The sequence below is a fragment of the Tyto alba genome, unplaced genomic scaffold (assembly GCF_018691265.1).
Source record: "Tyto alba isolate M040663 unplaced genomic scaffold, T.alba_DEE_v4.0 Super-Scaffold_21, whole genome shotgun sequence".
Classification (NCBI taxonomy): Eukaryota; Metazoa; Chordata; class Aves; order Strigiformes; family Tytonidae; genus Tyto; species Tyto alba.
In genome coordinates, this window is record NW_024881295.1 from 3,432,786 (window position 1) to 3,456,877 (window position 24,092).

Below are 24,092 nucleotides of genomic sequence, written 5' to 3' on the forward strand. Positions count from 1 at the left end.
GGGGCGGGGCGGCGGCAGGTGCGGGGCGGCGGCGGGCGGCGGGCGGGCGGCGGGCGGGCGGCGGGCGGGCATTGGGCGGCGGGCGGGCATTGGGCGGCGGGCGGGCATTGGGCGGGCATTGGGCGGTGGGCGGGCATTGGGCGGCCGGGCCGGGGCGCGGCCCCGGGGGCGGAGAGGGGGGCCGGGCACGGCGGCGCGGCGGGGAGGGGGGAGCCCGGGCGGGACCCGGGTACGGCCGGATTTAAGGAGCGGTGCCGGGTGGAGGTGTCCTCGCCGCGACCGTCCCTGCCGCCGCCGCTGCCATGCCCGTCAAAGGAGGCACCAAGTGCATCAAGTACCTGCTCTTCGGCTTCAACTTCATCTTCTGGGTGAGGGACCCGCGTCCCGCCCCGGGGGAGCCCCCGCTGCGGGGCCGTGGCTGCGCCCCCTCGCTCTCTCCCCGCGTGCCCGTGGGGGGGGGGGGGGGAGGGGCAAGGTGCTGGGAGCGATGTTTTGTTTTTGTTTCTTTTTTTCCTTGTTTCGTTTTGGTTTTGCCGTTTTTCTTACTTCCCCTCTACCCGCCCGGGGGTGAGGGGGAGCGGGGTGTGTGTGTGTGACGGGGGGGTGCCCAGCCCTGCTCCCCCACCCTCCCTCACGCCGCGGGGTTACCCCCGCGGTGTCCCCGCGCCGCCGGCCGGGCGGGGACCCGGCGCGCTCGCCCCGCGGGGGCGGCCCCGGGTGGGCGCCTCTTGCCCCGCGGGGCCCGGGGCTGGGCCGGGCGTGTCCCCGAGCGGCCCCCGGGTACCTGTTGCGGCCCCCGCTCCGCTCGGCAAGAGGTGTCCGAGCCAGATGTAGCCCTGGCTCGGGACCTTACTTTCTTTCTTTTTTTTTTTTTAATCTTTTTTTATTTTTGTTGCTAGGACCGTGTTTAGCACAGACCACGTTTAGACGTTGTGCCCTGCCTGTTAACGTGTGCGGGGGGGGGTGGGTGCCAGGTGTGCAGATAGCTCCCCACATCCAGAAACTCCCGTTACGGGTTGTACCCCCCGGTCGCTTTTCCGGTGCGAAGGCTGTAACGGGGGGTGGGGGGTCGTGGTGGCGGCGGGGGGGTGGGATGTGGGGAGCCGCTTCCCCGCGAGTTAGCGCTTGCGGTCGCCTTGTCGTGTGTGTGTGTGTGTGTGAAATCTTGGTGGGTGCCGCGGCTGAGGCTGTAGCTTCTTCCTCACCTCTTCTGGGCAGCGTCTCATCAAGAAAATTCTAAAATAGTTTAATCTGTAGGAGCGCACAGCCACCATAAGTGGAAATCGTATCCCCAGTGCAGTTTCTGGCATGACTGTTCCTTGTTTGCCAGGCAGTGTCAGAAAGTGTGGCTTAACTGAGAGGTTACCACTGCTTTTCAAGCACTCAGGGCATGGACATCTGAATTCAGCATCTTTTGCCTTACGAAAAACTACATAGGGATCACATTTCAACTGCTGGTGTGCCCAGTGGATAGGTGTGAAGTCTGAGGCTCAAAAAAAAAATTTTCTTTTCTTGGTTATCTGCCACACTGGAGAAGTGTGTGTGTGACTCCTTTTCACCCTCTGATGTGGAGAAATTAAGTCAGAGCTGTGGAAAGAAACCACTTCTGGAGTTAGTTACAGTGTTGTGTGTGGGATGACTGGAAGATGCAATGCTAACGGTTAAAATACTTGTGATCTCCCAACTTAAAAATGGGTTTCGACAAAATAAGAAAATGGATCTTGGCTGCAATTGAGGAAAGCTGTGCAGGGCAACTTTACCAGGGCACAGGAGAGCACATACTGCCACCCAAGACTCACCAGGAGGGTGAGCAGGGGCGTCACATTTGGAGGGATGTGGCTGGTAAGACGAAAAAGCCTAACAAAGCCCTGGCTGAAACCTCTGGGTCAGTGAAGTGTTAAACCTCTTGTTGAAACAGGAGGAAATATTCATGGTTTACTTTGTAGTATGGTAGTTGGCTTTTTTTTTTTTTGCTGTTGTTTTTGTTTTTTAAACCTACGGGCTTTCTACAAACTGTTTTACAGCACAAGAATGCTTCTTGTGGCAAAGGCACTGCCTCAAAGACACACTTAACGTGAGCATCACTACTTTGCTCTCTGGGGCTCAGGGCTGAGAATAGGACCATCTTTTTGTTTATCTCAGGAGGCATCTGTTGCTTGATAGTGTCATGGCAATAAGGCTCAGAAGCTTTACTTGCACCTTTGGGTGCCCAGTGAGTATGCATGCAGGCTTGACCAGTTAAACAGGCAGAGGGAAGGAAGAGTGGTGGTGGGGAGGGGGGCTGCTGCCCAGAGGAGCCATGAGGATGTGGCTTTTCAAGTGGCCTTCTCAGGGGATGACAGTGCCCAGCCAGGATGTGGGAAAAGGAAGAAAAAGAGTAAGGAAAAAAAAAAAAAAAAAAAGAATTGAAGGGAAGTGAATGCTACTTCATGTCTGAGTATCCCAACAAATGTCTGGAAACACCAAGAGGCAGTAAAAGAAATGCAGGCAGCTGGGGCTAGACAGTGATAAGTGTTCATAGACCAGCTGGAGTAGTCCCTGGCTCTTGGGACTCACTACATGTGCCTGTGCCCTAACAAAACAGTTGAAGGGGAGTTTCCAGTCCAGTGGTAGTGAACCTCATGTCCTCCACAGAGGAACAAAGTAAGAAGGTCTCAGTCTATTTTAGACTGTTAGCCCTCAATGAATAGTGTAATAAGAGTGGTGACTTGGGGCAGGCAGCACTAGAGGGCAAGAACAACCCTGATAAGAAAGAAGGCTTTAATGTTTCTCATGGCATTGGAGATGTGAGAAGTCTAAGTAATGGAAGTAAATTGAGCAAAAGTGTTGTGCCTGAGTGCAATTCTGATGCTAAAATTGAAGGCCTGATCGGTGACTGGCTTTTGGCCCTGGGATCCCCCCCTCCACCAAGAGGAGGAACAAGCCTTTTCTTGCTTCTGAGTAGTCCATGTGTGTGGCCTCCTATTGCTCAAGTGCTACTTGGGAATGGTGACAATGATGTAGTTAGATACAGTGCACCTCCTGGAGCAAGAGAAGCTAAAAGCTCCAGTGAAGCTGTGATCAAGTTTACACAGTACCCCCCTTTTTTAAAACAAGTTGCCTCAAAAGGACAAGTGATGAATTTAAATGGTCTACAGCAAACCTGTAGGTATCTGTAGATTGAATGTTAGGTGGCATGTGTTTGCCTCCATCAGATACTTGAGTGAGGGCAAGAGGAAGCAGAGTGAAACAGCTTGGTATAGGAGGCTATTAAAATGAAAACTGGGAAACTCTCAAAAAGTGGAGGCTGTGTCCAAAGCAAGGAGATAGAAGTTCATAAATGTTGGAGGGTCAAATACAAAATATAACAAGGCTGTCCAAATGTAAAGCTTTAGAAATAAACTTGCCAAAGCAAACACAACAAAATGTCCTCCTTCAGACACGTTAGGACCAGGGAGTCCTTTTGGACAGTAATCAGTCCAGGTCTAAAAGCGTGTTGGGAGTGATGTACTGGGGGACTTTCTCTTACTGGGGGTGCTTGGGGAAGTTCTGTGCTGTAACTTCTTTTTGACTTGGAATCCCTCAGGTGTGAATTGACCTCTCAGTGAAAAGGTGGTGAAACAGCAAATACAGATTAACAGCCTTCCAGGGTCACGCAACAGTTACCTCAGAACTATAAACATGTTGCGATTACATCAAACCTCCTGCTCACCATCCATCTCAATGCTGTAGGGCTGGAATGCAGTGAATTTGAGGCTGGATTTTTTTGTTCTATGTTATTCTAGGGTATGTAGAGTGGCACACGTGATGCCTCTGGAATAGGCGGAGGAGAAGATTCTTTAAAAATAAAGTTGGAGTACACATCGAGATGTGACACTGGAGAAGAGAATGGCTACTGCAAGGGGAAGTTGGACTTCATGAAGCTGTTAGCTTGAAGCCTTTAAAAGCCTGAATCTTGGAGAGAGCAAGGGCAGGTTGGTGTTAGTTCGTTTGTTCAGTGTCTCCTGGAAGTCTCGGAGCTCTTGGGGAAAATAAACAGTCCTGGTGTAAGATCCTGTCAGGGATGAAATCACTGACTGAGCAGAGGCAGGTCTGAGATGAGATGGGGAGCACAATCAGAGCTGGCATGCAGGAGCAAACCATGTGGTGGTCAGTATGGTCCTACCTAATCTGGAAAAGCACGTTAGGTAACGCTTTGGTTCTTGAGTAGCATCCATTATTTGGAGCGATGAAGATGGGCACGTGCTGACATAGCGGGCTACGTGACAAAGCAGAGTGTGACACTCGCCAAAGGTAGGCATCGAGTAGCGTGCGTGGGAGGCAGGAGCAGGAAGCAGCCTGGAGTTATGAACTAGTTGCTTCAGAGGCCGCTGATGCCACAGAGCAATGAAGAGAAAAGGGTCTGTGGTGGCTTCACAAAAGCACCAGATGGGAGCTCAGCAACAACAGAGGAAAAGCAGCTTCAGAAGCGAAGGACCTAGAGAAGAAAGATGGTGACAGTCCATAAATCCGTGGTGTGCTGGTATCCTGAAGAGCTGTGGGCTGCTCTGGTCTTCTGCCTACCTTGGGAGGAACTGAGTGGAGCTGGATAATGCTTGGGAAAGGAAGAGGGAGGGTTTCTGCTGTCAGGAACTGTGAGTCAATTGGGATTCTTCAGCCTGGAAAGAGATGGTAAGACTCATGGATGATCACTACAAATGCTTCTGAAGTCGGGTTAACCATTGCATTTGTTTTGCAACAAATGGTTTCTACTGTTGTGCTGGAATAGGACAGCAAGTTAACAAGTTCCCTTTTGTAGGTGTGGGAATGAGGGGCAGCTGCGTTTCCCTTCAGTTCAAGTATTGCTGCAGACACCAGGCTCCTTGCTGCTGTTGTGCTGCTCTTGGTAGGGCTGGTGTGCTCCCACCTGGGTTTGCATACAGCTCTTCTGTCTCAGTGTCATTGGTGCTGGCCCTGGCATCTTTGATTTGCCTGTAATAAAAGCTGTACTGGTTCAGGTTTTTGGAAGTTTGGGGTTTGATTTAGGGTGGGGGAGGGAGGTGTTGAGGCTGTTACAGAATTAATATAAAGATTTTTCTCCCACCCCCCATCAGGCTGGGTTGAGCTTGGCAAGAATTCAATGGCAACATTGCATTATGTGCTTTAAACCTGAGGGGTAGAGTGGCCTTATCAAAGCCGCTCTTGAACAACTTTAGTGTGAGCACAGGCTTGATTACCTTGAGTTGTGCAATGAGTGACTACCTCTAGCTGAGCTCCCTTAACTTGCAGGGTTTGCTCAGGCTTGTTGGCCCTGGTGACAAAGTCTTTTCCTAGTAAAACTGTTGGCTTCTCTTAGCAGTTTGGTACACGCTGGGCAAGCACCTGGCATGGCCGCACATGCAGAGCATGTGCCTGCCTGTTATCTCACTGCTTTTCTGCTGCTGAGCAAAAGCAAGGGCTTTTGCATCATTAAACTGAAATGCCAGGTTCTTCCATTGTGAATTTTATGGAATACAAAGACATCTGCTGCTAATATTTATAATTTAATGTATTATAGGCAAAGAAGTGCTGTAGCATGCAGTCAGAGTTCATGTTGAGTCTCTCAGCAATTATTTTCTTGCTGATTTACACAATAAGGCAACTGTCTTGTCCTGGCTCTCGGCTCTTCAGAGTGTGTTTTGATTATATAAACAAATGCATTTGTCTATGGGAGTGCTTGCTGAAGTAAAATTAGGCCTGGAGGGCTTTTTCTGTAACTTGAAGATAGCGGTGACTTTGTTCTGAGCCATTATCTCATCTGCTCATGCTGTACCAGGGACAGCTGTTAATTTGGTTCCCTGACTTCTTCAGAGGGTCTTCCCTGCTCAAGTGGAGAAGAGGACTTGCAGGATGGGCAGTGTGTTTATATGTGTATATGCACACACATACAAGAGGAACAGCAGTTAGTTGCTTTTGCTCTCTGTAATAAACTGATTTGGTTGTTGACGGCAGCATGTGAATCAATGCTGCTTGGGCTCAGGTAGATGTATTTCAACTCCTGTAAATGCTGTGAAGTCAGGAATGGAGTTGGAGGGTGTTGCCTTGAGAAACCTGATGTGAAGCTACTCTTAGAGTTCTAGCAGTCCTAGCTCCTATTTGCAATTTAAATTACAAATATAGTACACCAGCTTCTGAATAGGAACTTGTATAAAATGGGCACTAGTCTTGGCAATGGTTCAGAAATTCTGTAATGCTGCTCCTACTGTACTGGAGCACCATTTTATTGCAATAAATGCTGTGACATTAACTTAGCCCACAACATTCTTGAAACTAGCTTAAGCAGAAAGAAAATACTTCCTTTCCAATCTCCTTTTTTTTTTTTTTTTTTTTAAGGAGTTTGGAAATAGCTGCAGTTTCTTATATAACTGCTAACACTTGTTGCACATCTGTTAGGAAAGCTTTTTTTTTTTTTTTTTCAGATGTTTGAGAACCTGTGCTGTTGTGGATAACACTAATCCTGTAATTAAGGGTTTAGAGTGATGTTGAGCCTCATCTGTACTTACTGTTTAGGGGTTTTTATTTATAGCGTACCAGCAAGTAACAGGACAGGAACAGACAGTTCATTACTGCTTGTGATATCATCACTTTGCTTGTGTGCTTTGCAATGTTACATATCTGGTCCTGGCTTTGTTAATCCACTGTTTATCACAGTGAGGAAAAAGTTGTCTGTCTTATGCAGAGGAAGACCTCAGTCAGATTTTTAGCTAGAAGTCTTTACCCATTTGAGGTGAAGGGAAGATAGTGGCTTTTGCCTTGTACTCTTGGCACACCCTGGGTAAAACCTGTACAAGGAACAGTCATGTAGAGCCTGATGTACACCCTTACTTCAAGAGAAAAATTAATAAGTATTCTGTTCGGTGCAATGCTGAGCTAACAACACTTAAAGTAGTATTTATTTTCATCTGACTCTACTGTATTTCCACATATTGATTTACCTTCTGCTAGAGGTGATACCACGAACTTGACAGATGTTGCATAGAAGCTTGGCCTGAATGTGCTAAAATAATAGAACCCAGAGTTTCCTGTTTTTTACAGTCTTTCATCCATATATCAGGAGTTCTTGCAGGGTCTCATTTCTTCCTTATCTCTGCCTAGACACTGTGGAAGTGAAGGAAGGGCAATCAGTAACCTGGTAGGTGCTGGGAGCTGGGGGGGAATCACTCCCAAAGCTTTATCTGCCAGCTCTAAGGATGTGATAACTTTAACCTTGAGCCCTTTGAGAGGCAGTTCTGTCTGTGGAAAGCCAAGATGCTGTAAGATGTTTGCAGCAAGTGGAGTGCTTGCCTGGGGATTGTCCTTTCTCAAGATGGATCAAGGTGACAAGGTCAGAAGGGACTGAACAAAATGGTCCTTGCAAAATAGCTGTTAAACCTAAAATAAACTTTCCAGCTTCCCAGAGTAATGTCATGCATTTCTGTATCATCGGGGTATGTTAAAAAAAATTGGAACTTCTGGTTTGAAAAGCTCAAGCTTTTCATGTGTTTGCACCAGTATCATTAAATCTAATGATTCCCTGTGCAAGCCTTCTAGGATACCATATCTGTGAAACCTCGGGTGTTAAAGGAAAAAAAAATGCAATGGAAATGGCTCGATAGCATGCTGCAACATTGAATGCTCCAAGTTCATGCTGAAGTTAGCCAAGTATGGTGAGAAGGCAGAGTGTTCTGTATGGCTTCTGCCTGCAGGATAGACAGGTTGTTTCTCAAATGTATTGCAACTGTCCTCTCCAGTAGTATAGTTACCTCTTGTCACATGGAAGGCTAAAAGCAAGGCGGGTGTTAAAGATAAATACTGGGACACACCCTTAGATATGCTCAGATGCAAAACTGTATAGTTTGCAAGGGGAAGACCAGAGCAATGGAGAGGGCTAACTTTGGAGAAGGCAGTGGTCAGTGTGGGGCTGGATGGGTGGGAGGAGGGAAGTACTGTACAGGAGACTCACTTGAGAAGGTGGAGGGCTATGTAAGAAAGTAAGACCAAAAAAGCAAGTTTTTTTCCTGTTGCAACAGGCAGAAGGATGCATGCAGGAGTAGAGCCTTTGAGGCAGTGGGAGTATGGTTGCATGTGATAAAAAAAAAAAAAAACAACAAAAAAAAAAAACAAACAAACAAAAAAACAAAACAAAAACAAACAAACAAACAAAAAAAAAAAAAAAAAAAAACACAAGGATCCTCTGTAAGACTAGAGGAGTAATGACCAGGTATTTTTATCCTTGCTTAGCATATGTCCATTGCAGCTATAGAGCAGAGCTAAGTCAAGCAGAAATGAGCTGGGAGTTGTAAGATGCCTAGCAGTGGTTAGGGGAAATGCAAGGGAGCCATGTTAGCTTGAGTGGGGATGTCAGTAACATGCTTGTGCCAGGACATGCTGTTACTGGAGAATCACTGCCACAAACTTTTCCAATACAGTGAATGAGTGAGTAGTACCCCTTTAGCCTCACATTTTGGTCATATTGGTAAAAAAACCCTGTCTTCTGAGTTCCCTTTCCTATACTTGATACTACAGAAATATGTTACTGAAGTGTTTCATACGTGCACGAACCTGCTCTTTTCTTAGTTTTGTGGGCTTTTGCATGCACAAAGTGACTAGCTTCAGGAAAACAGAGTTGTGTTCTTTGTCTGTTAAACTTCTTTTTTGGCACAGGATAGGTCTACTTAAAAATATCCTGTATTACTCAACTCTTAGGACAAAGCAGGTCTGTTGGTCTGTTAGATTAGGAAAACACTTGGATGAAAATCCCAACACCCAGCTCTTCAGAGGATCTGCTTCCATGCACCCCTTTCCCAGGGAGGAAAAACACAGCTACTGAAACCACCCCAACGTGGTTGCCAAAACCTACTGGCACAGCCTTGTTGAGCAGAGAGGTTGCTACGTACCAGCCTCTGGTGTGCCACACTGGGCTGAGGTGCTGCCAAGTGCAGCAGGTACCCATGGGGCTGGGCTTGCCTCTTGTTCTGAGGCCAGTGTTGGTGTCCCCATCTCTTGTTTTGATGGAAACTTGAATCTTCAAATTACAGTCTTGCCTTCTGCTTTAAAACTACCTTTTTTTAGTTCAGTGGTCATTGTGGTTAGAAAGAGCACAAACTGAGAACAGAAGTCTGCTTTCCTTAAGAAACCGAGTCAAAATGTCACTTTCTTGTAAGAAGGAGCTGCATTATTATTTTTTTCTTAGTTCACCATGTAGAGAATTAACTTTATTTAATCCTACCATTTTTTTAATGACGTGGAGCAGTTCACTGGCATTAAATATTATCACTGTTCTGTGATCCCTTAATAAGTCTCTTGCCTTCTTGTGATCATGTTCACATTTTCCCAGGATGACTGCTTTCCCGAGGAGCAAACATACCACTTAACCCTTCCCCCCCACCACCCAGAGTTTAGTTTCTTTTTTTTGAAAGAAGCCATAATAGGTAACTCATCTTTCCCTAATGTTAACCAACCAGTTTGTTTCTGAAGAGATCATTAATTGAGCCTTCTGCTTTGCTTGGACTGTTAAAGATTATTTACATGGTTGTATGGCTTAGTTTCTTGACAGTTTGAATACTCTGGCATTAAAGGTCTGCTGGGGGAATCCGCTCTGGGCTTTAGTTTTGGAGTCCTTTACTGTGCCCTGCTCGGTTTGCAGTGGTGCTGCTGAACTCTGTACCCTAACACAGGGGCTTGTCAAACTATGAACGCGTATGGGTGTGGGTAGCTGGATGTGCTCAGACTCCTGGCTTTGCAGTTTGTGAGTCCCTAGCAAAACAAGCAGGGGCTGGAGGCAGCTTCTTCTACTGCTGCTGATCTGGATGCCTATAAAAGCTGAAGACTGATGACCCAGGAAAGTAGTGAGTCTTGGACAAAGTATTATTAAATACTGTGTGACTTAACTGTAGGCTAGAACCAGTGAGTGAGTTTTTTCCATCACTAAGCCTTCCTGGCTCTTGAACTGAAGTAAGATGAGATTGCAAATGTGTTTTTTTGTTTTTTTTTTTTTTAAGTGACGCTGTAGCAGGGAGCACAGGTAGAGCAGCAACCCTCCTCTTTGCCAGTCCCACTCTTGCTCCTCTCCCTTTGCCTGCGGTGCTGCTGTGGCACAAGAAATTGAAATAACACTGTTGTGACATACTGTATACTACCAAAGTTCTTGGGTATAACTTAAAATTATTTTGTCAGCGTAGCCCTAAGAAGGAAAGCGGCAGGTATGTGGAGGCTTTGTTCTTGCTGCATGCTTTGTGAGTAAGCCTGTGCCTACACGCCCCTGACACCAACAAAGTGCCTTTTACGTAGGCCTGGAAATCTCCATTTGGGTTTGGCTCCTTCTGTGTTGTGTATCACTTCATCTTTTTCCCAGCTAAAACCCTGCAGCTCCTCTTTGAGTCAAACTTTCGAGCCAGGTGCCTGCCATACAAGAATTGCTGGTTTTTCTGGCACGTCTGGCCTCTCTTTTTCTTCACTGATACCTCAGCCCTTTAGCACTGGGTGCTTTCTGCTGAGAAGCTACAGGGGATATATATGCCTTCGCTCAAACACTCACTTAGCTCCATCTTTGTCCTGTGTGAATCTTCAAAGCTCTCCCTATTTATTTGTTGTTGTTGTTGTTTTGGAGGAACAAGCCTAGGAGGTTGGAGGAGACAGCCATTGGCAGCAAAGCTGTGCCTGCCCTTGAACATTAACACTGCCATGGAAGGGAGAAAGGGCTCTTGGGCTCCCCACGGGGAGCAGAGCTGGGGGAGTTGGGCTTGGAGTGGAAAGATTATACCCACAGGTGCTTTCTGTGGGAATGCCTTCTGTATTCTCACTAAAAATTGACATAAATACACAATTTACAGTTTCTTGGAGGTGAATCAAGAATGTTGTTCCCTTCTAGAAGGAATTTCTTATCAGAGATAAGGCTTTGGGGTTTTTTCTTTTCATGCATGCTTCACCTAACCAAAGCTCCAGACTTTCTAAGCTTATTGCTCACTCAAGTTTAAATTTTTAATGTCTGCTGCAATGTGTGGTATTTCTGTCCTCATCTCACTTCTGTAGAGTTTTTTTGATAGTTAAATGGCCTTTAAAGGGGAGAGGGATGAGCCGAGAAGCACATGCTCCAGCTTTCTAGTTTGTCCTGTTGTGTTGGGCTGTTTCCCCTTGTTTGCTAGATGACCCCAGGTTCTTCCCTTCTGCAAGTGAGGTGGATTCAGTCTGTTTAAAGCAAACTGTTAGCCTTTGCCTTACCAGAGTGCAATTCGCTCTTTCTTGCAACATTTCTCTGGTGCATTCTGCCAGATGTTTCATCCAGAAGCTAAATTATACAGACAACAAATTGACGTAAACAATGTTAAGAGGCACCAATGTGAAGAGGAACCTGGAGGTACACAGGCAGAGATGATAATAAAATAAACCTAAATATTATCCAAAATTTGATTGCATTGCTGCAGATCAGCACACAGCAATGTTGCTATTTCAGCAGCCTGTGTTTTATTCTTCCTGTCAGTGCAGTAACTTACTGGATTGGGTTTATCCTGTTTTGCAAGAGAGCACTCTTTCTAAACAAGATACTGTGGTACACTGAACTCTTACCAGCCTGTTTAATAAGCTGAAGCTTTTAGCTGGTCTTACAAGGCATACTTTCTTGTGATACCCTTGTCCTTCAGTGTGAAGATTTAAGATCACTAAGCTGTGCAATGTCATTGCAGTCCCCCAGAATAAAACAGTGGGTGGAGGGGTCAGTGGAAATACTGACACTTGGCACCTTGGTAGACCTTGGGTATTTTCAGTAAAGAACAAGAATGTCATTGTTCTTGTGTGGCATTGTAGTTTAATATGTAAACGAATCTGTCAACAAGATGCCTCATGTTAGGAACTAAGTTTGTTCTTGTTTTGGTTTCCCCATCCTTTCATGCTGGTTCTTTAGCACCACCTTTTTAAATAAGAGCTGTATCCTGTGCTTACTGCTGATGCTAATAATGCAAGGGTGAATTGGTATTATAATCTTTATTTATTTATAACTGCTATTATTTAACAAGGCTTACTTGTTCTTACAGCTTGCAGGGACAGCAGTTCTTGCAATTGGATTATGGCTTCGGTTTGATTCACAGACCAAAAGCATTTTTGAACTGGAATCTAACAACACAACGTTTTACACAGGTAAGCTAGAAAATGTCTGAAGGCGACAGATCACACCTTCGTGCCCTGATTTCCAGACTGCCTAGAGACCTTAGCCTTCCTCAAAGGCTAAAGACAAACCAGCCCTAAACAGCCTGAATGGAGCAGAGATCAGTTTCCCCTGGCTGGTGCAGGGACCAGCCTCTGTTGTGAGCTCTCGTGCAGACAGCAGCTGTGTCACACCAGCAGTTTCTTGGCTCTTTATGCATTCTGTATGGCTTCCTATTTTCCCCAGCTTAAACCTTGCAGTTCCTCTTTAGTTGCCGTTGCTAGGCATTTTGTAATCCCAGGGATTTGTGGTAGACATGGAAGATGTCTCTTTCAGATGCTTCTCACAATGAGTAAGCAAAGTTTCACTCTGAGTAGTCACAGATGACATCAGTAACTAATTTTTTTCCTCCAAAGTGACCAACCTAAGATACCCAAAAGCACAATTCTATCACCTCCTCTCTCAGAAGGAGCATATGTACTGTTGTCTTACAGCCCTATGTATGCTAAATTATACTGAATATAGTGGGAAGGCTGCACAAATGTCTTGGTCTATTAGAGGCAACAGAGCTCAATGTAGCTTGAGTTAGGCTGGGTAGAAGTTATTCCTTGATATATTCTGTTTTACAACATTACCAATTAGGGGACAAACAGGCATGTTTTCAGTTATTCTAATGTTGCAGGAGTTCCTAACTGAATCAGATTTTATTCTAACTGTAGCATTTTGATATCTACAGTCACTTTCAGCCTTGGGTAGAGGAACACATGCTGCTTTGGTTGTTGTCACCTGTAGGTGCTCAGACCCTTTCTGAAACCAAGTAGCTGCATTTGAAGACCTCTAGCAAATGGGAAAAAGGCAAATTCAAATATCTACTTTTTTTACATAGGTATCACTCTTGATTTGGACAATCCTTATATACTTATTTCACATCCCTGTAGCACCTGGGTCTGCCATGTCCTGTATGGCATCACTCATTAGCCATCCACAGCATGGTTAGGTTGGTCTTTCTCTTGCCAAGAAAACTGGCTCCTGTGGTGAGCTATTCAGCCTGTCCCAGCGCCCCAACTGGTATCTGAAAGGTCAGTAAAGACTGCATAAGGCATACTGGGAGGTGCAACTCCCCTTGCAGCCTTATAGTACCAGGACAGCCTGTGCCTACGGGGAGTACTGTTGGGAATGGTGAGGTAGGCCTGTTAGAGACCATAGTTAGGAATATCAAAATGCTTGTGCAACTTCATGAGGAGGCCAGGGGAATGTAGATGGCTTACCTGTGAGAAAGCTTGTATTTCACCTTTGATATGCTGGCATGGTAGCAAACTGGGTGGTTATTGCAGCTTTCAGGAAGATTTCCAGGTGTTTTCAACTGGACCTTGGAAAGTGAACAGAATTCTAAACTTAGCCGTTGAGCTGAATATTTAACAAGTCTTACTTTAGGAAGTCTAAAACAATCCTTTCACCTCCTAAAACATAAAAGTTTTATGTTGTGATACTTAAGCTACTGGCTGAATACAGCCAGTGAAACCTACTTGAAATCTCTGTAGGTTAAACTGAGTTTTAAAAAGTTTAGTAGGAATTACCATTTTAACATTTTTCTGAGAGTAGTTACTGACTGCAGTTTCTAATAGGAAACCAGAGGAATCTGTCAGTTTGCACTCAACAGCACAAGTTTCCTCAAAAGTTTTCTATATTACTGAAAATAAACTGAAGTAAGATGTTTTGATGGATTCTTTTTTCAAAATGGAAAGTTTAAAAAAAACAGTGCCAGAATTTCCTGCTGATAAGAAATGTCAGACTTGGTGACTTACATATGCTTAATCAAGTATACGTTTATTTAGGTAGCTAATCTTATCAGTTTGCATCTAGAAAATATCATTTGCAAATGCTTACATGTGGCTTTCTTTAGATAATTTTGATAGTGTTTCTAAAGTCCAAAACTGTATTTCTGTGTATATTGATAGAAATGTCATACTAATTCTGCATGCTGTGTGCTGATTGTCTCATGTTTCACCACCCCAATAATACTTCCTTGCCACCTTCTGGGAGTTGTTTTGCTCGATACATCTTGCTTCTCTCACCAGTTAGTAGCTGTGATGCTTAAGATGGCAGTTCCCAAATTTAGGAGAGGATTGGGCATAAAGGGAGTCTTTTAGCCCAGAAATGTTTGCTCTCTATGCTCCAACAGACTCACTAGCTAAGTTCTGGGCAGAATGATCTACAGGCTCAGCCACTTCTTAGAGTTTGAAGCATTTTCTGCTTTTGCAAAAGCAGATACTTCTGAGTTTCTTGTAGCTAGAGAGGCTGTCAAGTTAGGCAGCTGAAGTGTTGGCTTGTACCACCATGACTAGTGGAATAATTCAGTGTTTCCCGATGGGAAGGCTGGATAGGAAAGCATTTAAAGCCTTCTGACAGATGATTATGTTGCCTTTTAATACCCATTCTCCTAGAGGTAACATGCTTCAAGATTTCTCAGATGTTGATAAATCACTAGTTCCAGCTGCCTCTAACTGCAACACAGCCTTCATCTGATAAATTCATAACTCTGTCTCTGAGACAGTTTTAAAATGTGTCCTACAGTTTGTCTTAGATGGCTTTATCTTGCCCATTTTCTAAAACTTGTGAAACTGCAGTAGTGGTACACATTAATTGTTAGAAGTTGAAGTTTTTATTTATAAATACATTTCCCCGTAAGTTTTGAGATGTGTTCGCATTGAAAATTAAGCGCCACGCTTTTGCTCGGAACACCTTAGTAAAGAAACTTAAACCTTAGCAAAAACTACAAATGCTGTTTGTGGAGCAACTCGCTTCATACCTCACTGCTGAGGTCTCAGCCAGCCTGCATACATGTGTCTCTCTATTTCTCCTCCCTAGGAGTTTACATCCTTATTGGAGCTGGTGCACTTATGATGCTGGTTGGTTTCTTGGGATGCTGTGGTGCATTGCAGGAATCTCAGTGTATGCTTGGCTTGGTAAGTGTTCAGAGTGGTGTTTAAATTTTTAGTAGCACGATGAGAAAAGAAGGAAAAATATTACAGTGCAGTTAAAGGGTAGCAGATGCTGATTATTTTGGCTCTGCAATGTTTAAATTCATGGTCTCCTACACAATCCTAAAATGTTATATAAGTAGAGTTTCCATTTCTGGCCTTAAACCCAAATGTCCGTGTTGTATTTGAATACAGGACAACTTCAGGAGTTAGTGACATACTCAGACATGTAGTATCAAGACTAGGAGTATGTGTGAAAACAGAACTAAAATGTTGATAAGAGTAATGATATTTATTAAAGTTTGCCATGAACTCTGAAGGCTGTACAACCTTTAATCTTCGAGACCAGAACAGTGGTATTTGATCCTTGAAACAACAAGCTTCTACTGTTTCTAATCACAGGATGAGCTCTTCTAGTCGATAACTGCTCTGCAAGACAATTATTGGAGTGCAACCTCATTGTTTTCAGACTGGAGGGACTGGTAGAGCTTATTGGGTTCATGCACATCTGTACACTTGTGGAACTACTCATCCAAATAACCAGAAGACTTTGTTAATGAAAGACTACTGCTATAGCCAGTGAAAGAACAATTCCCTTCTGTGTCATGGAAGAATTTAATTTAATATTTTTTTTGCAAAATATCTCTAGCCCTTTGGAATTCTGAACATCTCTTTAAAGTGCCTTTGAATGGTAGTGTTGTTTTAGAGCTGGTAGTCAAACACGGATGACATTTTTATTTCTCTTTTATGGGATACACAACAAAGTGACCATTGGCTCCCTGGGAGCTGGTGGCAAGCTAGGTATTAAGTAATGACTCCTAAAGCAATAGCAGTGACAAACCAGAGAAAAGAATTGGTGTCAGCTGTTGTGATGTGTCTGAGACCTGGGCAACTTCAAAGTCTGAGTTAACAGATAATTGGTTTTAATTAACACTGATCAAAAAGGAGGACTTATGCTTGGAAAACACTGCCAGGCTTTCTGACACTCCGGGGGAGATGTGCTGAGCCAGGGCACTGTGTCACCTTTTCTAGTCTTACCAGTGTCTCAGACCTCCAATTAGAACCTGGTTGAGTGACAGTTCCCCCAAGACTGGATGCTGGGGACTGGGCAAGCCTGCAGTATATATATGATGCTATTTTGTGGTGCTGTGGTCTTAATGCTGAGGTCTGTGTTTTTTAGTTCTTCCTCTTCCTTTTCGTGATTTTTGCCCTTGAAATTGCTGCTGCGATCTGGGGATTTGCGAATAAAGAAAAGGTAGGTTACTCTTTAAAGTTGCCAGGGTGGTGGGATGCTGGAACAGGTTGCCTGGAGAACTTGGGGATGCCCCATCAATGGAAGTGTTCAAAGTCAGGTTGGATGAGGCTTTGAGCAACCTTGTCTCTTAGTGAAGGATGTTCCTGCCCGTAGCAGGTGGGCTGGACCAGATGACCTTTTAAAGATCCCAACCTTCTGACCCAAACCATTCTGTGATTCTAGGGCTCTGCCAACAGTTACCAGCCTACTAAAATCTGTACCAGTACTAGTCAAATCCTCATTACCCAGGGAATTTGGGGGAGAGGAAGAAGATGCATTCTAGAAAAACAATACAAGAAATTAAACTCTAATATTTAAAAATGAGACTGTAGAGAGAAGCCAGAATCCAAGATGCTGTTGCATGCTGGAGATGCCCTCCAGGCAGTACCTGGCTGAGCTGTGAAATGAAGCAGGCCATCAGTGAAGCTTTAGCACTCCTAGATATGAGCTGGCTCAGCTATGGATTGAACGTTTCTGCATCTAAAACATGACTGATCTGGGCTGTCCCCTCATAAGCAGTCGAGATTCTGATTTGTTTCAAAATAAGGTGCCTGATGATCAGGGTTCCTCTTCTGCTTGTATTATACAACAGGGGAATAGAGCAACTTCTCCTGTACAGAAGGGAATAGGGAATGCTTTTTTTGTGACCAGTGGGCAAAGACGTGGTTCTCGCTCCTAGAAGCTCAGAGCCCTGGAAGGGAAACTGAATCTTATCTGCTTAGGTGTGGTGCTTAAGGTGGGTGTACCAGTTAGGCTCACCTGTTCTGGGTGAGAAATTCTGTCCGCCCTCTCTTTCTACATGTCAAAAGGATGGATATTACAGGTTGAAGAGTTTTTAATAACTGACTCGAGTTTTCCATAATCAATAATAAAGTAAAACTGTCATACACCACAATTCTTTGCTATCCTGTAGGTTATTGAAGAGTTAAAGGACTTCTACAAGGAATCCTATGAAAAGAGATCTCAAGCACCTGCCAGAGAGACCCTGAAAGCATTTCAGCTAGCTGTAAGTACATGGTTATACTTAACTAGACAGTAATGCAGCTCATACACACTGTTCTCCATGTCATCTGGTCCCCTCTAAAGTCTAATACCCTATTAACTAGAAGAAACCAAAGGAGTGTTAGTAACAAATTGCAGAGAAGATCTTTTTGTATAGTAGCAGTGAACTCAGTATGCCTTTTTGTCAGTCTGAACTTCTGAAATGCATAGAATTAGTTCCCCTAAAACTCAGAACCAAGCTGGGACATTAGCTCTGTGGCATTGATATAGAGGCACCATAGTAGACATACCTGCATGTCAGGAGTTCATCCTTACCTGTAAGGAGTACATGCTGTCACCAAAATTAATGTCTATATACTGAATGAGATCTAGCTCTTCCTTTCAGAATCTTGTCCTTTAATGCAATAAAGGCTTTTTTTTGAAATTAGGTTTATAGCAGTTGCATTGGCAGGACTTTTAAGAAAATTTGACTAAAGTCTGTAATAAAACTTAATGTAATCTCTTTCTTCTTTTTACCAACTACAGAGCAAAAATATGGATTAATTAACCTGGTTCTCTTTTCTTCTTTTCTCTTGTAGCTAGACTGCTGTGGTCTTACAGGAGCTCTCGAGCAGCAGTTCATGGACACCTGTCCAAAGAAGACCATGCTCGAGTCACTTTCTGTAATGGTAAAACATGACTTAATTCACCAACAGCTGAGTGGAATAAGGAACACATTTCTGAATAAACCCTTCTAGTCCATGGGAAATTCCCATGTCACACTTACTTAGCAACCTATCTCTATAACCAATCTGGCTGTGGAAAATCAACATACTGTTATTGTAGGAAGAACAAGTGGAGTCAGCAGGAAATCTGAACTTACACGGGAAATGTGCAGTCTGTGTGTTACTAGACTCACTGGCATAATGGACAGCATAAGGTTAAACTTCACCTAAAAAAAAAAGTGTTGGAGAACTCTGTTCTCCTGCTTCTATCACCAGAGCACCTTGGTGCTGCATGGGAGCTGTCACCTCCCCTCTCCCCTCTTGGTTAGGGAGAAGCAGAGTGGGGTGAGCGTAGATCTGAAGTTTTAGCAAGGAAAAGGGTGTGGGGGGGTGTGTGTAATGCATTGGTGGCCTCTTTAGGTGGGTGTCACTGTGAAGCCAGTTCTCTGAATTGGATTCCCCTGTTGGAATATTGCTGCAAAGGTCCCTATATGCCACAGCTACAGGAGAGGCATCTTGTATAGTTTTTAACTACCCCTTTTCCTCTTTTTTTTCTTACAAATGTCTTGTGTTCTTGCTTCATGCTTCAAGACAGCCTGTATGAGCCTTCCCCTAGAAGATAAGTTCTTAAGATGCAGGAATTCAATTAATGACTTAATTTTTTTTTACACATTACTTGTGCTCTTCCTTTGCACTACAGATGATTTTGTGATGACCACATGAGACATTACAATATGTATCTTTGGTGCTGCTCATACAATCTGCTGTGAGTTAGACTATATGGGTGTAGCTGAGACCAATATGCAGGCTTTGTTTGCTTTTATTCTGCTAAGTGTATTTCAACTTCATCTGCTGACTTCATTTTGTGATTATGGCCTAGTCTCAACAAGAAAAAGAGTGATAGACTGCAAGGTTAAAGGGATGTAATGGTGTGGCTGATCGGTGTGCCTCTAGGAAGCAGTGCTGTATTGATATTCTGATTTTACTAATTAACTCTTTCCAGTATATCCCTTTAATACTTGATTCAGTCTTTCCTTCTGGACTGTATAAGGAACAACTAAAGAAAAAAGTAGTTTTTAGCAGCTCACTGTAGTCTACTACTGGAATAAGGAGGACAGGATTTGGGGTGGAACTTTGACCTGCTACCAGGCTCTTTAAGATTTATACCTTCCTAAAAGTTCTTGTTCTTTTTCTTAGCTACCATGTGTCTTTCCCCAAAGGACTGTACTTAAAGTTTTGTTTAGTTGCAATGGTAATTCATTGTCCTGGGAGCTTCAAACTGGCAAGTCTTTGCATCTACCTATAGCCTGCCTTGTACGTGTGCAGCTCAAGAAATCCTGCCATTCCCATGTACCATGTGTTCATAAGGAGTCTGCAAAATTACAACAGCAATTGGAAATAATCAAGAACGGCTTCAAATCTATTTTGAGAAGGGCTGAGCAATACAGCAGCTTAAATGCTGACAGCCATTAGTAACAAGCCAAGTCTGGTACAACTGCTGTTGGTCCTGATCTACCTGATCAACTGCGGGTGTTGAGAAGGGAATCCTGCTGTAGCCAAGGTGAAGTTAAGAGGTTTAGATACCTGAAGAGTAGATTTAAACTTCTCCACTAACTTTTGTGTTGGAACATCCCTGGCTATCTTTAAAGATGTGAAAATAAAAGCCAGTTCAAAGCAGCTTTCAAAAGATGAATCTTCATCTCCAGTGTAAGCAAATGTGGTCGAAGGTGTAGCCTCAGTCAGCAGACTTGAGCTCAAACAAGGAAGCAGAAACAAAGCTTTCGTATGTATGAAACACTAATGAACAGTCTGTTTCTTTTCAGTCATGCCCTGATGCCATTGATGATGTCTTCAATTCAAAATTGAATGTGATTGGAGCAGTGGGCCTTGGCATTGCTGTAATAATGGTGAGTTTCCGGATTATTTAGAGGGTAGCTATATGGCCCAAAGGATTCTTACAGCAGAAGTAGCTTGAAGAGGGCCTGGCGTGGCAGTACACGAGCCCATCCCACATCCCACTAATGACAAGTAGAGGCAGGATCAGAGTGTGTGCTGTGGGGCCCTGAGGCAGCGCAGAGGGTGGGGTTTCTTGGACCTCCCTGCTTCTGCTTTGGCTTAGGATCTGCCTCCTTGTAGTTTTAGCAGTGGGGAAGTTATATTGGTAGTGCACGTATATATCAGGTGAAGATGTATTGGTCATGTTGCCTGCCCGCTTCTTAATCCTAGTATCTCATGGGGAATCCTTGCTTTTATTTTCTTTAAGTTAAAGCCTCTGCTAGAGAACAGTGCTAGTAAGAAAATTTGCACTTTTTTATTTAACTTAACCAGAGGAAAGTATGACACGGGTGCAGATATGCTTAGATGATCAACAGTTTCTTAGGGGATACAGCGGTGGTTCATAGCTGATCTATTTTTGAAGTATTGAGGGTGAAGGGGATTCATGAGAATGAACTGAAATTTGGGGGTAGAGGGGAAGGGGGAGGCAGGGACATGAACTGCAGAATGAAGCATCAATAGGGCCTCTGGGCTTGGAAGAGCACCTATGCTTATCCACATGTTAATATAAGAATGTGCTTTGGTCCCCAAATTTCTAATGCATTTGCTTTCTTTACAGATTTTCGGCATGATATTCAGTATGGTTCTCTGCTGTGCTATCCGCAAAAACAGAGAAATGGTCTAAGAGCTAAAAACCCAGGACTACTGCACTATAAAATTATTTGTCATTAACTTTAGCATTCTGAAAGCATTTCTAAAAAGTTATATATTTGTTACCTTTTTAATGCTTTATTTGGTACTGATGTAGGTTTGCTTTTTGTTATAGGTTAAAATGATAAAGTTATCTGACTCAAGACAAATATTGTACATAAAATATCTGACTTTCTTGAAACTTACATAATTTGGATGTAATTTATGTTGGAGACAATTTGATACTTAATAAAGAGTAAGATGTATTGTATGTTTGTGGGGAGAGGAGATTTTACTATGCTTATTAATCATGCTGTTTGAGTAGCATGGAGTTGAACTTTCATAACATGTTAAGTGTTAAATTACTAGGGCTTTAGGAAATAAATCCTATGCCAATGCCCCTACTGTAGGGAACTCCAAGGAATGGAAGATGACTGTCAGAGCATGTTAAGGAAGGTGGCATCATTCCTCCTTTCCTTGGGGTGTGTGAACAAAAGCAGCTCTTAATTATATACTTAAAACGTTACCGCTGTAACACTTTTACTGTCATCTTCATCCAGGGTGGCCAAGGATGGCCATCGTGCTGGTGATAGGCGAGCAGTGGTACTTTGATGCAAACAGGCTGGGCTGTACCCTGGACCCAGCTGGGTTTTCTTATATCTGCCTGCCCGCTGATGTAACTCTGTCCCCTGGAATCTGACATGGCCTCAGTCCCTTGACAAAGCAGATTCCCATAGTGTATGCTCAGGTTTTTTCTCAGTGGCTGGCTTTGTGCTTTGTTTCTCCAAAGCTAATGAAGTACAATCTCGAGGGGTTTACAGCATGTGTGCCAAATCTCAGGTTTCCAAGTGGAAAAAAAAAAAAAAGTTGCATGCAAATTACTGTACAGCTCTAGCTGCTGCTGCAAGCAGCAACTGCAGAGTTGTGGCTATCCAGTTTCAGTTTCAAAATCCTTATGGAAGGGAGCAGAGAGATTAGTGTGGAACCCTTAGCCTGAAGAATTAACAATTTGTCTTGTACTTCTACTCTAAATGGCTTAAGTGTGTGTTTTCTCTAAAATACCTTCTGGTGGGAGCTGCCAATGGACTTGGACCCTTACCAGCCAGCTGATGTGCTATACCTGTATCTGATGTTCCCCTGCTGTAGTATCTCAGCTGTGTTCCTAGGAGCTTCTGGTCTCTGTTCTCTAGATGCTACAAATGTCTCTTAGTAGTCCTTGCTTGTTCCCACATTTCTCTTCGAAGGAGATTGATATTTCTCATAATAAATACCAGAACTGTTGGGAGTCAGGATCTGGCTGTAGCTCTGGACTAATGCACAAATGTATTGCCCAACTTTGTGTTACCTGTTGTCACTTGTCTAAGGGGTTATGCAAACCATACAGCTCTCCTCTGTAACATGTTGCACTATTCTGTGTTAATGGGGCCTCCTTTTAAAAAAAAAAAAAGTCTGGATTTCAAAAACATCAAATGGTAATCATGCTTTTGTGTGTCTTACAGAGACTGGAGTAACTCCAGAAAGGAGTTGATCTAATTTTCCTCCTTGGGTATATGAGAGAACCTGAAAGGAAAAATCTAATCTCATGGGAATTTGAGACCTACCCTGTCCTTGCGCTCTTGCAGGACTGAGATGTAGCATCTTTCTGGTAGCTGTGCAGTTCTGGGCATGAGACTGAACCTGGCACCTGGAAGAGCCGGGGTGACTTGCAGTCAACCAGAGTGAAAGTTTACTGCTGATTTCAACTGCCCTTGGGTTTATTGCTCCGTGGTTGGTGCGTGTGTTCGGGTCACCAACATCCGACATGGCTGTAGTCCAACTCTAGCAGTGTTTCTCAACATCCAAGAAACTGCAATGGGTTGTAACTAGGGTGCTGAGGACTCAGCCGTAGGCTCAGCACCTCAGCTCCTAAGATGGGCTTGGGTGACAGCTACAGAGGAAGCTCTCAAACTGGCATCCAGGTCAACTGAATATCCGGAAGATTTAAGATTATACCTTCCACTGTTGCTGCCTTCTATGGAAGCTGGATGGGGGCTTCCTGTGAGTTGGACCTTGCAATGCTGCTCCCTTAAGCACAGTGCTTACTGCACCACTTCGTGCTTCTGATGCCTGCCCTCTTCCCCCCATACTCAAGTCCTACAGCCCAATCTTTAGCCCTTCTTGAACATTCTATGTGTGTAGGTTGGTGTTTTCTGAGTAATTAACAGATGGGCAAGTCCTCTTACCGGAGAAGAGCTACTGTTTCTCACCTGAGTGTTACTTTCCTTTTAGCAAGAACATGAACTACAGATGCAAAACCTGTTTGCAGTCATATTAAGACCTGCAAGCTCACCTAGAATGAATACTTGAGTTATATGATGAGAAGTTTTACTTTACAAGTAGCAGTTGTGACTGAATTTCCTGAAGAATTTGGTCCTAAGTAATGACAGCACTGAAAGTCTGTGTGTATAGCACTGACAGTCCAAGTATGGAGTGAGTTCCCACCTTCAAGTTAGGTCAGGATTCTCTTGAGGAAGCCGGAGCAGAATGTGACTTGTGAAGTAATATGTAGAAGCTCAAGTGTACAAAAGAGATAATAGATTTTTCTGGCAAATAGGAATGGGGAAATTGTAATACTGAAGAAGAAACACTGCGGGACAATGTCAGAGTGATCCTGTTTTTCCATTCATGTGCTGTGGCAGAAGTGACTAATGGTGTTGTAATGCTTGTAGAGGGGGAGGGAAAGCAAAGTGAGTCAGGAGACAGCACTGTTAAGAAAAGGTCTGTCCTGATTCAGTGGGTCAGCAGAGGAGCGAGTACTGATGCTTGGAAAAAAATCAGGAGTAGGAAAAGAATATGCTAGAGGTGGGATGTAATGTCTATTGGGAGGAATGGATAGGATGATGGAAAATAGAAGAGGCAATTATTTTACTTTTGTATGTTACCCTAGCTTCCCTGCTGCTAAACAGAAAGGTGTAACTATGTTAAGACCTTAAAGCCTGACTGGAATGTGAGAAACCACTCCAGAAATAAGAGCTTAAGCAGCAAGAATGACCATATTTCTTCTTTAAACACAGGTGCCGCTAATCCTTTGCACTACATTTGCCGAATGTAGCTATGTTTTGTGGCCAAATGTCACACTACATACTGTACATCTATGGGAATTGCTTGTGGATAGCAAAGAGCTGTGGCATCAGAGCAGTCCTGGTCTAGATACTTGCCTGGATTGGGATGGTAGAAGAGATGATGACTGGTAATGGGAATGAGTCCTTTGTTAGGCACTAACACAAAACACTGTCTGTAACACTGTTAAATGGATAATGTTATGCAAAGAT

General features: G+C 43.9%; 1 protein-coding gene across 1 annotated transcript; it reads left to right on the forward strand.

Annotated features, from left to right (window-relative positions):
• Positions 1-212: 212 nt before the first annotated feature.
• On the forward strand, positions 213-22,246 carry CD9 (CD9 molecule). Its single transcript, XM_032995040.2, has 8 exons — positions 213-368; positions 12,006-12,108; positions 14,984-15,081; positions 16,277-16,351; positions 17,304-17,396; positions 17,971-18,060; positions 19,920-20,003; positions 20,711-22,246. Exons 1-8 carry the CDS (start codon positions 303-305, stop codon positions 20,774-20,776), a joined length of 675 nt encoding a protein of 224 aa, XP_032850931.2. The 5' UTR covers positions 213-302; the 3' UTR covers positions 20,777-22,246.
• Positions 22,247-24,092: the final 1,846 nt, after the last annotated feature.

Bases quoted from the DNA above. Each gene is read 5' to 3' on its own strand.
- CD9 (XM_032995040.2), top strand. From the start codon at position 303: ATGCCCGTCAAAGGAGGCACCAAGTGCATCAAGTACCTGCTCTTCGGC. The intron at 12,109-14,983 runs GTAAGCTAGAAA...TCTCCTCCCTAG, and splicing joins CAACACAACGTTTTACACAG to GAGTTTACATCCTTATTGGA. The intron at 20,004-20,710 runs GTGAGTTTCCGG...CTTTCTTTACAG, and splicing joins TTGGCATTGCTGTAATAATG to ATTTTCGGCATGATATTCAG.